The sequence below is a fragment of the Penaeus chinensis genome, chromosome 36 (genome assembly GCF_019202785.1).
Source record: "Penaeus chinensis breed Huanghai No. 1 chromosome 36, ASM1920278v2, whole genome shotgun sequence".
In the NCBI taxonomy this organism is placed as follows: Eukaryota; Metazoa; Arthropoda; class Malacostraca; order Decapoda; family Penaeidae; genus Penaeus; species Penaeus chinensis.
Genome location: NC_061854.1, coordinates 30483027 through 30496459, shown reverse-complemented (window position 1 = coordinate 30496459; position 13433 = coordinate 30483027). Strand labels below are relative to the sequence as shown.

Sequence of the window (13433 nt, the reverse complement as noted above, 5' to 3'; positions counted from 1 at the left end):
GCAGCATACTTTTTAATTATGAATGAGTGGAATTTAGTACTTGATTAAATGTATTTGTAGCTAATAGGACTGCATTTTTTTCATTCTCGATTTTTATGAGTGATGTTGCGAGCAGCAAGTTGTAAAAAAGAAATATCAGAATGCCTTCTATGCAATCTCATTTCCAGATTCGTCTGTTCGAGCGTTGATATTATTGTCATTGTTGTCGTTACAATCATTATCACTATTACTATTGTGATGGCAATAAATTATATAGTCAAAAACATGATATACACTGGATTTGGAAGCCTAGGAGAGCCATGCATATGCCATGCATATTGTGTTTGAGCATTCTGGACTTACGTGAAGTATGATGAAAATATTAACAGTAATAATCATGGCAACGATAATGATAATACTAATGATGGTAATGATTAATACTATTATTATGATTATTATTATTATTATTATGATTATTTCTATTGTCATCATTATTACTATTATTATTATCATTATCATTACTAACAGTAGTTAGTATTATTGTTGCAATTATTCGAGCCCTGTTTGGATCTTTAACAATGCGGAGCTCTGCGACTTATCCCTAACATATGGTGTTTATGTATAATATTCTTTTGTAAACAGAAGGTAAATTAAGTTCTTCTCATATTCACAATCCTCGTTGTTCTAGGGGCACCGATAATAATCCTCATGGCCTCATTTTGAACAATTTCTAAACTAGCTAACTCTGATTCCTTGGCCATTATGCGAACGGGACGTGGATAGTCCGCAGAGTTTGTAACAAGAAACAGAGGAAACCATGGATTGTATCAAGTTGTTTCGTGCGAATTATATCACATCTTAATCTTCCGTTTCTTTATCAAAATAATCAATATGGAAAAAATAAATTTAAATATGAGGAAGTGTGCATGTGAGAGGTTGTGAGTGAAAGTGGATGCGTGAGTGTTAGTGAACTTGTGAATGGGTGCTTAAGAGTTCTTCAATAAACGTATGTGTGCTTGCGAGTGTCTGTGCCTGAGGGTGTGTGAATGCGAATGCGCATGTGAATGCGGATGTGAATGAGCATGTGAGCGATTAATGCATGTTTATGGTCATACGAATGTGCGTTGTGTCGAGTGTACATGAGAGCAGGCGTGTACGTGCAAGACCTTATATCAAATGGAAAACACTGATCAGAGTAGTTTTTTTCGACAATTCATTACAGTGGTTAATGATTACGGCGCAAAGTAAATGTACTAGACACCAAAGGTTATACAGCACTATGGAAAGGCTGTGAAAAGGGTAAAAAGAGGGATTAGCTGATGATTAAATGTGCTACACGTAAAAAGTCATATAACAGTTCAGAATAGTATGGCACTGAAAGGGGCAAAGTGGAGTGGGGGCAGAAAGAGTGAGTATCTGTGGAGGACAACTAAACAGGGGAATACCGTGCCCATGGCTCCCCTAGGCCGTTCATGACTGGCATCAAGTCAGCCTTTCATCCTTTTAACACGGCTCTCACACCTTAGGATATGGATAGTACAAGAGGTTGGAGAATGGAAAGAAATGGTAAGGGGAAGAAGACCGTGCAAAATTAGTCGAGTCGAGGGCTGAGGCCCAAGGTAGGGGTGATCCCTGGCATTGGGCCTCAGTCTCTGTATCTTAAGCCCACCCACGGCAACATCAGTCAAGGGACTGGGGGGGCTGGGGGGGGGGGGGCAATTCATTACATGATTAACATATTCATCTGCTAGTTGATATGCCCTGCTTTCTGGTTTGGAAATATCAATGTTGGTAAACGGGAAATTAATATATTAACTTATCTAACTCATGGTTTTAATCATCATACCGATTTGAGTAAAAGCAAAACTTAAATCCCATAAACCTCATCTACATGTAATTGATAATTTAGACGGACTCGTAATTCGTCAGTATTTTTTTAAGAGACTTGTTTTATACATGAAGTTTGACCCTGCATTTCCTTCTGACAAAACACGGATTCATGCCGAACACAGTGCAAGTAGAACAACGAAGGGAATAACAAGAAAACACTCGAATATGCCAAGGCCTTTTCGCTATATTGCTTATATATCGAAGAGCCCTTCGGCATGTTCGTGCTTTGATAATAATTTGCATTAGACCGCTGAATGACGTAGGTCTAGCCCAATCCTTCTTAGTTATTCCTGTCATGTGCTAACAATAAAACCGCAAATTTTCAAGAGTCATCTAGCCATTGATTTTACCTATGGAGCTCAATCTCCTACTTTCATTTCATCTGTCGCCCTGCTTATTACCCACTGCCATTTTTCTTAGCAATGTACTCCTAATATTTCTTCCACTTTAACCTGCCCCCTCCTCCTACCCTTATTACGTGGCGCAAGGCTTTCCAGTCTTCTGAACACTTACTCATATACCTGGGTAATTTTGATCCAAGTCCATGTTTTAGACAAGTGTGTTATGGTAAAATCTTCGTATGTTGTACATTCCCTGTGAGTGAGTGAGTGAGTGAGTGAGTGAGTGAGTGAGTGAGTGAGTGAGTATGGGCGCATATCATGCAGTTGATGTGTGTAGTGAAATACCTGAATAATAATTCACAAGGATAAACTAATAAACCAAACACGTTCAAATATTTTACTCATCACTGGGTTCGATCGTATCATAAAATCTAGCTTACATGTAACGCACATGTAATTGTCAAAAATACTGCACATAAACTACAATAACGGCAATTCATTCATCCCTGACCCTAAACTCTTGACGGGCGTAGAAGTACATGTCGACGAGGAATTCCAAAAGGGCAGCCCGTCTCCACCTGACCTCGTCGACGATGCCCGGTACAAACTTTTGCAGCTGGATGAAACCGGCCAGAATCGCAGATTATCGGGCCCCGAGGCGTTCAGTACAGTTTCTGAAGAGCTCTTGTGAACATCCGCAATACTGTGTGACCACGGCAACACCACTGAGGGCCCCAGAGTGGTTGGAGATGTCGGGAAATCTCTCAAAGAGGCATTGAACGGTCGGGAAACATCAGAGCAGTGACCCATCCCGCCAGACCTATCGAAGAAAACGAGGCTGGTAAGAGGGGTGACAATTATATTCCTGTATATCAATTGTTTCCAACCTGTGAGGTTCCTCATACCATAAAGTTAGTGGTTAATGATTTAAAACAAATAAATGTACTAAACATCAAAGGTCATATAGAACTATGGTAAAGTATTAGGGTGAAAGGGATTTAAGGTTCTTTATTAGAACAATAGGTCTTAAACTTCAACGGACATGGTGTTATAAGGTAGTATGGTAGTTGAGAGGAGGAAACCATTAAGTGAATGGTTAAAGGTTAAAAGAAATAAAAGAAAAAGGCTAACTATAAAGTGAATGTCAATTTTTTTTCTCTCTCTCCCTCCTTCCTCCCTTCTCTTTTTCTCTCTCTGTCCCTCCTTCCTCCCTTCTCTTTTTCTCTCTCTGTCCCTCCTTCCTCCCTTCTCTTTTTCTCTCTCTGTCCCTCCTTCCTCCCTTCTCTTTTTCTCTCTCTGTCCCTCCTTCCTCCCTTCTCTTTTTCTCTCTCTCTCCCTCCTTCCTCCCTTCTCTTTTTCTCTCTCCCTCCCTCCTTCCTCCCTTCTCTTTTTCTCTCTCCCTCCCTCCTTCCTCCCTTCTCTTTTTCTCTCTCCCTCCCTCCTTCCTCCCTTCTCTTTTTCTCTCTCTCTCCCTCCTTCCTCCCTTCTCTTTTTCTCTCTCTCTCCCTCCTTCCTCCCTTCTCTTTTTCTCTCTCTCTCCCTCCTTCCTCCCTTCTCTTTTTCTCTCTCCCTCCCTCCTTCCTCCCTTCTCTTTTTCTCTCTCCCTCCCTCCTTCCTCCCTTCTCTTTTTCTCTCTCTGTCCCTCCTTCCTCCCTTCTCTTTTTCTCTCTCTCTCCCTCCTTCCTCCCTTCTCTTTTTCTCTCTCCCTCCCTCCTTCCTCCCTTCTCTTTTTCTCTCTCCCTCCCTCCTTCCTCCCTTCTCTTTTTCTCTCTCTCTCCCTCCTTCCTCCCTTCTCTTTTTCTCTCTCTCTCCCTCCTTCCTCCCTTCTCTTTTTCTCTCTCTCTCCCTCCTTCCTCCCTTCTCTTTTCTCTCTCCCTCCCTCCTTCCTCCCTTCTCTTTTTCTCTCTCTCTCCCTCCTTCCTCCCTTCTCTTTTTCTCTCTCCCTCCCTCCTTCCTCCCTTCTCTTTTTCTCTCTCCCTCCCTCCTTCCTCCCTTCTCTTTTTCTCTCTCCCTCCCTCCTTCCTCCCTTCTCTTTTTCTCTCTCTCTCCCTCCTTCCTCCCTTCTCTTTTTCTCTCTCTCTCCCTCCTTCCTCCCTTCTCTTTTTCTCTCTCTCTCCCTCCTTCCTCCCTTCTCTTTTTCTCTCTCCCTCCCTCCTTCCTCCCTTCTCTTTTCTCTCTCCTCCCTCCTTCCTCCCTTCTCTTTTTCTCTCTCCCTCCCTCCTTCCTCCCTTCTCTTTTTCTCTCTCCCTCCCTCCTTCCTCCCTTCTCTTTTTCTCTCTCCCTCCCTCCTTCCTCCCTTCTCTTTTTCTCTCTCTCCCTCCTTCCTCCCTTCTCTTTTTCTCTCTCTCTCCCTCCTTCCTCCCTTCTCTTTTTCTCTCTCTCTCCCTCCTTCCTCCCTTCTCTTTTTCTCTCTCTCTCCCTCCTTCCTCCCTTCTCTTTTTCTCTCTCTCTCCCTCCTTCCTCCCTTCTCTTTTTCTCTCTCTCTCCCTCCTTCCTCCCTTCTCTTTTTCTCTCTCTCTCCCTCCTTCCTCCCTTCTCTTTTTCTCTCTCTCTCCCTCCTTCCTCCCTTCTCTTTTTCTCTCTCTCTCCTCCTTCCTCCCTTCTCTTTTTCTCTCTCTCTCCCTCCTTCCTCCCTTCTCTTTTTCTCTCTCTCTCCCTCCTTCCTCCCTTCTCTTTTTCTCTCTCTCTCCCTCCTTCCTCCCTTCTCTTTTCTCTCTCTCTCCCTCCTTCCTCCCTTCTCTTTTTCTCTCTCTCTCCCTCCTTCCTCCCTTCTCTTTTTCTCTCTCTCTCCCTCCTTCCTCCCTTCTCTTTTTCTCTCTCTCTCCCTCCTTCCTCCCTTCTCTTTTTCTCTCTCTCTCCCTCCTTCCTCCCTTCTCTTTTTCTCTCTCTCTCCCTCCTTCCTCCCTTCTCTTTTTCTCTCTCTCTCCCTCCTTCCTCCCTTCTCTTTTTCTCTCTCTCTCCTCCTTCCTCCCTTCTCTTTTCTCTCTCTCTCCTCCTTCCTCCCTTCTCTTTTCTCTCTCTCTCTCATTCCTCCCTTCTCTTTCTCTCTCTCTCTCATTCCTCCCTTCTCTTTCTCTCTCTCTCTCTCATTCCTCCCTTCTCTTTCTCTCTCTCTCTCTCATTCCTCCCTTCTCTTTCTCTCTCTCTCTCTCATTCCTCCCTTCTCTTTCTCTCTCTCTCTCTCATTCCTCCCTTCTCTTTCTCTCTCTCTCTCTCATTCCTCCCTTCTCTTTCTCTCTCTCTCTCTCATTCCTCCCTTCTCTTTCTCTCTCTCTCTCTCATTCCTCCCTTCTCTTTCTCTCTCTCTCTCTCATTCCTCCCTTCTCTTCTCTCTCTCTCTCTCATTCCTCCCTTCTCTTCTCTCTCTCTCTCATTCCTCCCTTCTCTTCTCTCTCTCTCATTCCTCCCTTCTCTTTCTCTCTCTCTCTCTCTCATTCCTCCCTTCTCTTCTCTCTCTCTCTCATTCCTCCCTTCTCTTTCTCTCTCTCTCTCTCTCTCTTCCTCCCTTCTCTTTCTCTCTCTCTCCCTCCTTCCTCCCTTCTCTTTTTCTCTCTCTCTCCCTCCTTCCTCCCTTCTCTTTTTCTCTCTCTCTCCCTCCTTCCTCCCTTCTCTTTTTCTCTCTCTCTCCCTCCTTCCTCCCTTCTCTTTTCTCTCTCTCTCCCTCCTTCCTCCCTTCTCTTTTTCTCTCTCTCTCCCTCCTTCCTCCCTTCTCTTTTCTCTCTCTCTCCCTCCTTCCTCCCTTCTCTTTTTCTCTCTCTCTCCCTCCTTCCTCCCTTCTCTTTTTCTCTCTCTCTCCCTCCTTCCTCCCTTCTCTTTTTCTCTCTCTCTCCCTCCTTCCTCCCTTCTCTTTTTCTCTCTCTTCCCTCCTTCCTCCCTTCTCTTTTTCTCTCTCTGTCCCTCCTTCCTCCCTTCTCTTTTTCTCTCTCTCTCCCTCCTTCCTCCCTTCTCTTTTTCTCTCTCTCTCCCTCCTTCCTCCCTTCTCTTTTTCTCTCTCTCCCTCCTTCCTCCCCTCTCTTTTTCTCTCTCTCCCTCCTTCCTCCCTTCTCTTTTTCTCTCTCTCTCCCTCCTTCCTCCCTTCTCTTTTTCTCTCTCTCTCCCTCCTTCCTCCCTTCTCTTTTTCTCTCTCTCCCTCCTTCCTCCCTTCTCTTTTTCTCTCTCTCTCCCTCCTTCCTCCCTTCTCTTTTTCTCTCTCTCTCCCTCCTTCCTCCCTTCTCTTTTTCTCTCTCTCCCTCCTTCCTCCCTTCTCTTTTCTCTCTCTCCCTCCTTCCTCCCTTCTCTTTTTCTCTCTCTCATTCCTCCCTTCTCTTTTTCTCTCTCTCATTCCTCCCTTCTCTTTTTCTCTCTCTCATTCCTCCCTTCTCTTTTTCTCTCTCTCATCCCTCCCTTCTCTTTTTCTCTCTCTCTCTCATTCCTCCCTTCTCTTTCTCTCTCTCTCTCTCATTCCTCCCTTCTCTTTCTCTCTCTCTCTCTCATTCCTCCCTTCTCTTTCTCTCTCTCTCTCTCATTCCTCCCTTCTCTTTCTCTCTCTCTCTCTCATTCCTCCCTTCTCTTTCTCTCTCTCTCTCTCATTCCTCCTTCTCTTTCTCTCTCTCTCTCTCATTCCTCCCTTCTCTTTCTCTCTCTCTCTCTCATTCCTCCCTTCTCTTTCTCTCTCTCTCTCTCATTCCTCCCTTCTCTTTCTCTCTCTCTCTCTCATTCCTCCCTTCTCTTTCTCTCTCTCTCTCTCATTCCTCCCTTCTCTTTCTCTCTCTCTCTCTCATTCCTCCCTTCTCTTTCTCTCTCTCTCTCTCATTCCTCCCTTCTCTTTCTCTCTCTCTCTCTCATTCCTCCCTTCTCTTTCTCTCTCTCTCTCTCATTCCTCCCTTCTCTTTCTCTCTCTCTCTCTCATTCCTCCCTTCTCTTTCTCTCTCTCTCTCTCATTCCTCCCTTCTCTTTCTCTCTCTCTCTCTCATTCCTCCCTTCTCTTTCTCTCTCTCTCTCATTCCTCCCTTCTCTTTCTCTCTCTCTCTCTCATTCCTCCCTTCTCTTTCTCTCTCTCTCTCTCTCATTCCTCCCTTCTCTTTCTCTCTCTCTCTCTCATTCCTCCCTTCTCTTTCTCTCTCTCTCTCTCTCATTCCTCCCTTCTCTTTCTCTCTCTCTCTCTCATTCCTCCCTTCTCTTTCTCTCTCTCTCTCTCTCATTCCTCCCTTCTCTTTCTCTCTCTCTCTCTCATTCCTCCCTTCTCTTTCTCTCTCTCTCTCATTCCTCCCTTCTCTTTCTCTCTCTCTCTCTCATTCCTCCCTTCTCTTTCTCTCTCTCTCTCATTCCTCCCTTCTCTTTCTCTCTCTCTCTCTCATTCCTCCCTTCTCTTTCTCTCTCTCTCTCTCATTCCTCCCTTCTCTTTCTCTCTCTCTCTCTCATTCCTCCCTTCTCTTTCTCTCTCTCTCTCTCATTCCTCCCTTCTCTTTCTCTCTCTCTCTCTCATTCCTCCCTTCTCTTTCTCTCTCTCTCTCTCATTCCTCCCTTCTCTTTCTCTCTCTCTCTCTCATTCCTCCCTTCTCTTTCTCTCTCTCTCTCTTCATTCCTCCCTTCTCTTTCTCTTTTTCTCTCTCTCCTCATCTCATTCCTCCCTTCTCTTTCTCTTTTTCTCTCTCTCCTCTCTCTCTCTCATTCCTCCCTTCTTCTTTTCTCTCTCTCCCCCCTCCTCCTCCTTCTCTTTTTTTCTCCTCTCTCTCATCATTCCTCCCTTCTCGTTTTCTCTCTCTCTTCTCTCTCATTCCCCCTTCTCTTTTTCTCTCTTCTCTCCTTTCCCCCCTTCTCTTTTTTTCCTCTCTCTCTCTCATTCCTCCCTTCTCTCCTCTCCCTCATTCCTCCCTTCTCCTCTCTCTTCCCTAAACCCTTTCCCCTTCTCCTTCCTCTCTCTCCCCTCATTCCCCCCTTCCCCTCCCTTTTTTACTCTCTCTCTCCTCTCATTCCTCCCTTCTCTTTCTCTCTCTCATTCCTCCCTTCTCTTTCTCTCTCTCATTCCTCCCTTCTCATTCTCTTTTCTCTCTCTTCCTACCTTCTCTTTCTCTCATCGCATTCCTCCCTTCTTTCTCTCTCCCCATTCCTTCCCCCTTCTCGGTTCTCTCTCTCTCTCTCCTCATTCCCCCTTCTTTTTTCGCTCTCTCTCTCATTCCCCCTTCTCTCTCTCCCCTAAACCCTTCCCCCTTCTCTCTCCTCCTCTTCCTCCCTTTCCCCCCTTTCCGTTTCTCTCTCCTCTTTCCTCCCTTTTTTTTTCCCTCCTCTCTTTCCTCCCCCACCTCCCTTCTCTTTCTCTCTCATTCCTCACTCTCTTTCCCCCCCCCCCCCCCCCCCCCCCCCCCCCCCCCCCCCTTTTCTCTTTTATCATTCCTCCCTTCTCTTTCTCTCTCTCAATTCCTCCCTTCTCTTTTCTCTCCTCATTCTCCCTTCTCTTTCTCTCTTAAATGTCCCCCTTCTCTTCTCTCTCCCCTTTTCCTCCTTCTCTTTCTCTCTCTCATTCCCCCTTCTCTTTCCTCCCCAATCATTCCCCCTTCCTTTCTCTCTCCCTCATTCCTCCCTTCTCTTCTCTCTCTCTCTCATTCCTCCCTTCTCTTCTCTCTCTCTCTCTCATTCCTCCCTTCTCTTTCTCTCTCTCTCTCTCATTCCTCCCTTCTCTTCTCTCTCTCTCTCTCATTCCTCCCTTCTCTTTCTCTCTCTCTCTCTCATTCCTCCCTTCTCTTCTCTCTCTCTCTCTCATTCCTCCCTTCTCTTTCTCTCTCTCTCTCTCATTCCTCCCTTCTCTTTCTCTCTCTCTCTCTCATTCCTCCCTTCTCTTTCTCTCTCTCTCTCTCATTCCTCCCTTCTCTTTCTCTCTCTCTCTCTCATTCCTCCCTTCTCTTTCTCTCTCTCTCTCTCATTCCTCCCTTCTCTTTCTCTCTCTCTCTCTCATTCCTCCCTTCTCTTTCTCTCTCTCTCTCTCATTCCTCCCTTCTCTTTCTCTCTCTCTCTCTCATTCCTCCCTTCTCTTTCTCTCTCTCTCTCTCATTCCTCCCTTCTCTTTCTCTCTCTCTCTCTCATTCCTCCCTTCTCTTTCTCTCTCTCTCTCTCATTCCTCCCTTCTCTTTCTCTCTCTCTCTCTCATTCCTCCCTTCTCTTTCTCTCTCTCTCTCTCATTCCTCCCTTCTCTTTCTCTCTCTCTCTCTCATTCCTCCCTTCTCTTTCTCTCTCTCTCTCTCATTCCTCCCTTCTCTTTCTCTCTCTCTCTCTCATTCCTCCCTTCTCTTTCTCTCTCTCTCTCTCATTCCTCCCTTCTCTTTCTCTCTCTCTCTCTCATTCCTCCCTTCTCTTCTCTCTCTCTCTCTCATTCCTCCCTTCTCTTCTCTCTCTCTCTCTCATTCCTCCCTTCTCTTCTCTCTCTCTCTCTCATTCCTCCCTTCTCTTCTCTCTCTCTCTCATTCCTCCTTCTCTTCTCTCTCTCTCTCTCATTCCTCCCTTCTCTTCTCTCTCTCTCTCTCATTCCTCCCTTCTCTCTCTCTCTCTCTCTCATTCCTCCCTTCTCTCTCTCTCTCTCTCATTCCTCCCTTCTCTCTCTCTCTCTCTCATTCCTCCCTTCTCTCTCTCTCTCTCATTCCTCCCTTCTCTCTCTCTCTCTCTCATTCCTCCCTTCTCTCTCTCTCTCTCTCATTCCTCCCTTCTCTCTCTCTCTCTCTCTCTCATTCCTCCCTTCTCTCTCTCTCTCTCTCATTCCTCCCTTCTCTTCTCTCTCTCTCATTCCTCCCTTCTCTTTTTCTCTCTCTCTCTCATTCCTCCCTTCTCTTCTCTCTCTCTCTCATTCCTCCCTTCTCTTTCTCTCTCTCTCTCATTCCTCCCTTCTCTTTCTCTCTCTCTCATTCCTCCCTTCTCTTTCTCTCTCTCTCATTCCTCCCTTCTCTTTCTCTCTCTCTCATTCCTCCCTTCTCTTCTCTCTCTCTCATTCCTCCCTTCTCTTTCTCTCTCTCTCATTCCTCCCTTCTCTTTCTCTCTCTCTCATTCCTCCCTTCTCTTTCTCTCTCTCTCATTCCTCCCTTCTCTTTCTCTCTCTCTCTCTCATTCCTCCCTTCTCTTTCTCTCTCTCTCTCTCATTCCTCCCTTCTCTTTCTCTCTCTCTCTCTCTCATTCCTCCCTTCTCTTTCTCTCTCTCTCTCTCATTCCTCCCTTCTCTTTCTCTCTCTCTCTCATTCCTCCCTTCTCTTTCTCTCTCTCTCTCTCTCATTCCTCCCTTCTCTTTCTCTCTCTCTCTCTCTCATTCCTCCCTTCTCTTTCTCTCTCTCTCTCTCATTCCTCCCTTCTCTTTCTCTCTCTCTCTCTCATTCCTCCCTTCTCTTTCTCTCTCTCTCTCTCTCATTCCTCCCTTCTCTTTCTCTCTCTCTCTCTCTCATTCCTCCCTTCTCTTTCTCTCTCTCTCTCTCATTCCTCCCTTCTCTTTCTCTCTCTCTCTCTCATTCCTCCCTTCTCTTTCTCTCTCTCTCTCATTCCTCCCTTCTCTTTCTCTCTCTCTCTCATTCCTCCCTTCTCTTTCTCTCTCTCTCTCTCATTCCTCCCTTCTCTTTCTCTCTCTCTCTTATTCCTCCCTTCTCTTTCTCTCTCTCTCTATTCCTCCCTTCTCTTTCTCTCTCTCTCATTCCTCCCTTCTCTTTCTCTCTCTCATTCCTCCCTTCTCTTTCTCTCTCTCTCTCATTCCTCCCTTCTCCTTCGCTCTCTCTCTCTCATTCCTCCCTTCTCTTTCTCTCTCTCTCTCTCATTCCTCCCTTCTCTTTCTCTCTCTCTCTCTCTCTCATTCCTCCCTTCTCTTTATCTCTCTCTCTCATTCCTCCCTTCTCCTTCTCTCTCTCTCTCTCTCATTCCTCCCTTCTCCTTCTCTCTCTCTCTCTCTCATTCCTCCCTTCTCCTTCTCTCTCTCTCTCTCTCTCATTCCTCCCTTCTCCTTCTCTCTCTCTCTCTCTCATTCCTCCCTTCTCCTTCTCTCTCTCTCTCATTCCTCCCTTCTCCTTCTCTCTCTCTCTCATTCCTCCCTTCTCCTTCTCTCTCTCTCTCTCTCATTCCTCCCTTCTCCTTCTCTCTCTCTCTCTCTCTCTCTCTCATTCCTCCCTTCTCCTTCTCTCTCTCTCTCTCATTCCTCCCTTCTCCTTCTCTCTCTCTCTCTCTCTCTCTCATTCCTCCCTTCTCCTTCTCTCTCTCTCTCTCTCTCTCTCTCATTCCTCCCTTCTCCTTCTCTCTCTCTCTCTCTCTCTCTCATTCCTCCCTTCTCCTTCTCTCTCTCTCTCTCTCTCTCTCTCATTCCTCCCTTCTCCTTCTCTCTCTCTCTCTCTCATTCCTTCCTTCTCCTTCTATCTCTCTCTCTCATTCCTCCCTTCTCCTTCTCTCTCTCTCTCATTCCTCCCTTCTCCTTCTCTCTCTCTCTCTCTCATTCCTCCCTTCTCCTTCTCTCTCTCATTACTCCCTTCTCCTTCTCTCTCTCTCTCTCATTCCTCCCTTCTCCTTCTCTCTCTCTCTCTCATTCCTCCCTTCTCCTTCTCTCTCTCTCTCTCATTCCTCCCTTCTCCTTCTCTCTCTCTCTCATTCCTCCCTTCTCCTTCTCTCTCTCTCTCTCATTCCCCCCTTCTCCTTCTCTCTCTCTCTCATTCCTCCCTTCTCCTTCTCTCTCTCTCTCTCATTCCTCCCTTCTCCTTCTCTCTCTCTCTCTCATTCCTCCCTTCTCTTTCTCTCTCTCTCTCTCTCATTCCTCCCTTCTCCTTCTCTCTCTCTCTCATTCCTCCCTTCTCCTTCTCTCTCTCTCTCTCTCATTCCTCCCTTCTCCTTCTCTCTCTCTCTCATTCCTCCCTTCTCCTTCTCTCTCTCTCTCATTCCTCCCTTCTCCTTCTCTCTCTCTCTCTCATTCCTCCCTTCTTCTCTCTCTCTCTCTCATTCCTCCCTTCTCCTTCTCTCTCTCTCTCTCATTCCTCCCTTCTCCTTCTCTCTCTCTCTCTCATTCCTCCCTTCTCCTTCTCTCTCTCTCTCTCATTCCTCCCTTCTTCTCTCTCTCTCTCATTCCTCCCTTCTCCTTCTCTCTCTCTCTCTCATTCCTCCCTTCTCCTTCTCTCTCTCTCTCTCATTCCTCCCTTCTCCTTCTCTCTCTCTCTCTCATTCCTCCCTTCTCCTTCTCTCTCTCTCTCTCATTCCTCCCTTCTCCTTCTCTCTCTCTCTCTCATTCCTCCCTTCTCTTTCTCTCTCTCTCTCATTCCTCCCTTCTCTTTCTCTCTCTCTCTCATTCCTCCCTTCTCTTTCTCTCTCTCTCTCTCTCTCTCTCTCTCATTCCTCCATTCTCTTTCTCATGTGCGTGTGCCTCTGTGCCCGTGTGGTTGTGCGTGTGCCTTTGTGCCTATGTATGCGCGTGCATAGAGTAACTAAATATTTGTTGTAGTACTCATATTCCCTTATTACCGGACGAAGGACTCCATGAACGCCTTCTGAAGACGCAGTTCCTCGAGATGCGAATGCAGAAGGATGACCCCCTCGAGGGCGGTCCCCAGGGAAACCCCGTCCATCACGCGGCCCAGTGAGGAAGAGGTCGAGCCAAAGGACGCCTTCAAGTCGGTCGTCATCCGCCTGGAGGAACCGAAGGGCGTCCTCTGAGGCGAAGGCAGGACGGTGGTGCCCTCGTGGCGTTCGAGGAGGGGCTCAGGCGAGGCCACGTCGTTGGGGGACGGAGAGGAGCAAGGCCGGACCGGCTGTGCCTGAAAGAGGGGGTGGGGCATCAGCCTGGCTCAATGACCAATAAGAGGATGATGTTGAATTCTGGGTTCATGTGTCTCTCTTCACGAAGCTCGAATACCTTGCTACCAGAAGCGTAATTGAATACTCGGATAAATTCGGTTCGTAAGCAACATCGCATTTTTTCCTATTAGCATTTCTCTCCGTTCCTTCAAAAAATCCTCCTTTCGTGTGTGTCAAATAACTTATTTTTTATTTGTATCGGTGGTACATACAAAATGTGTTTCTTAGATTTAATCGCTCTTTCTTTTCCATATTACTTAATAAACTGCTATGTATACAAAAATATGAAACATGTAACAGGTAAGAGTTTTTACGAATACCGATTTTTTTATTCTTGAAAGTATATGCATGAACAATAAACTGAGACAACGAATTCAACTTAAAGCCTGACGTAATGACCATTAGAAATACACAAAAGTGATGCCATGGTCTCTAAACACTGCTCCGACA

At 46.3% G+C, this 13433-nt stretch overlaps 1 protein-coding gene across 1 annotated transcript in view; it reads right to left on the bottom strand.

The window, feature by feature from the left end:
- Positions 1-2593: 2593 nt before the first annotated feature.
- LOC125045105 overlaps positions 2594-13433 on the bottom strand; it is an 11456-nt gene continuing 616 nt past the window's right edge. The window contains exons 2-3 of the mRNA XM_047642214.1: positions 12651-12943; positions 2594-3030 (exon numbers count right to left, since the gene is read on the bottom strand). Of these exons, the coding sequence (XP_047498170.1) occupies positions 2691-3030; positions 12651-12943 (633 nt within the window). The 3' untranslated portion in view covers positions 2594-2690. The remainder of the gene's footprint in view (positions 3031-12650; positions 12944-13433) is intronic.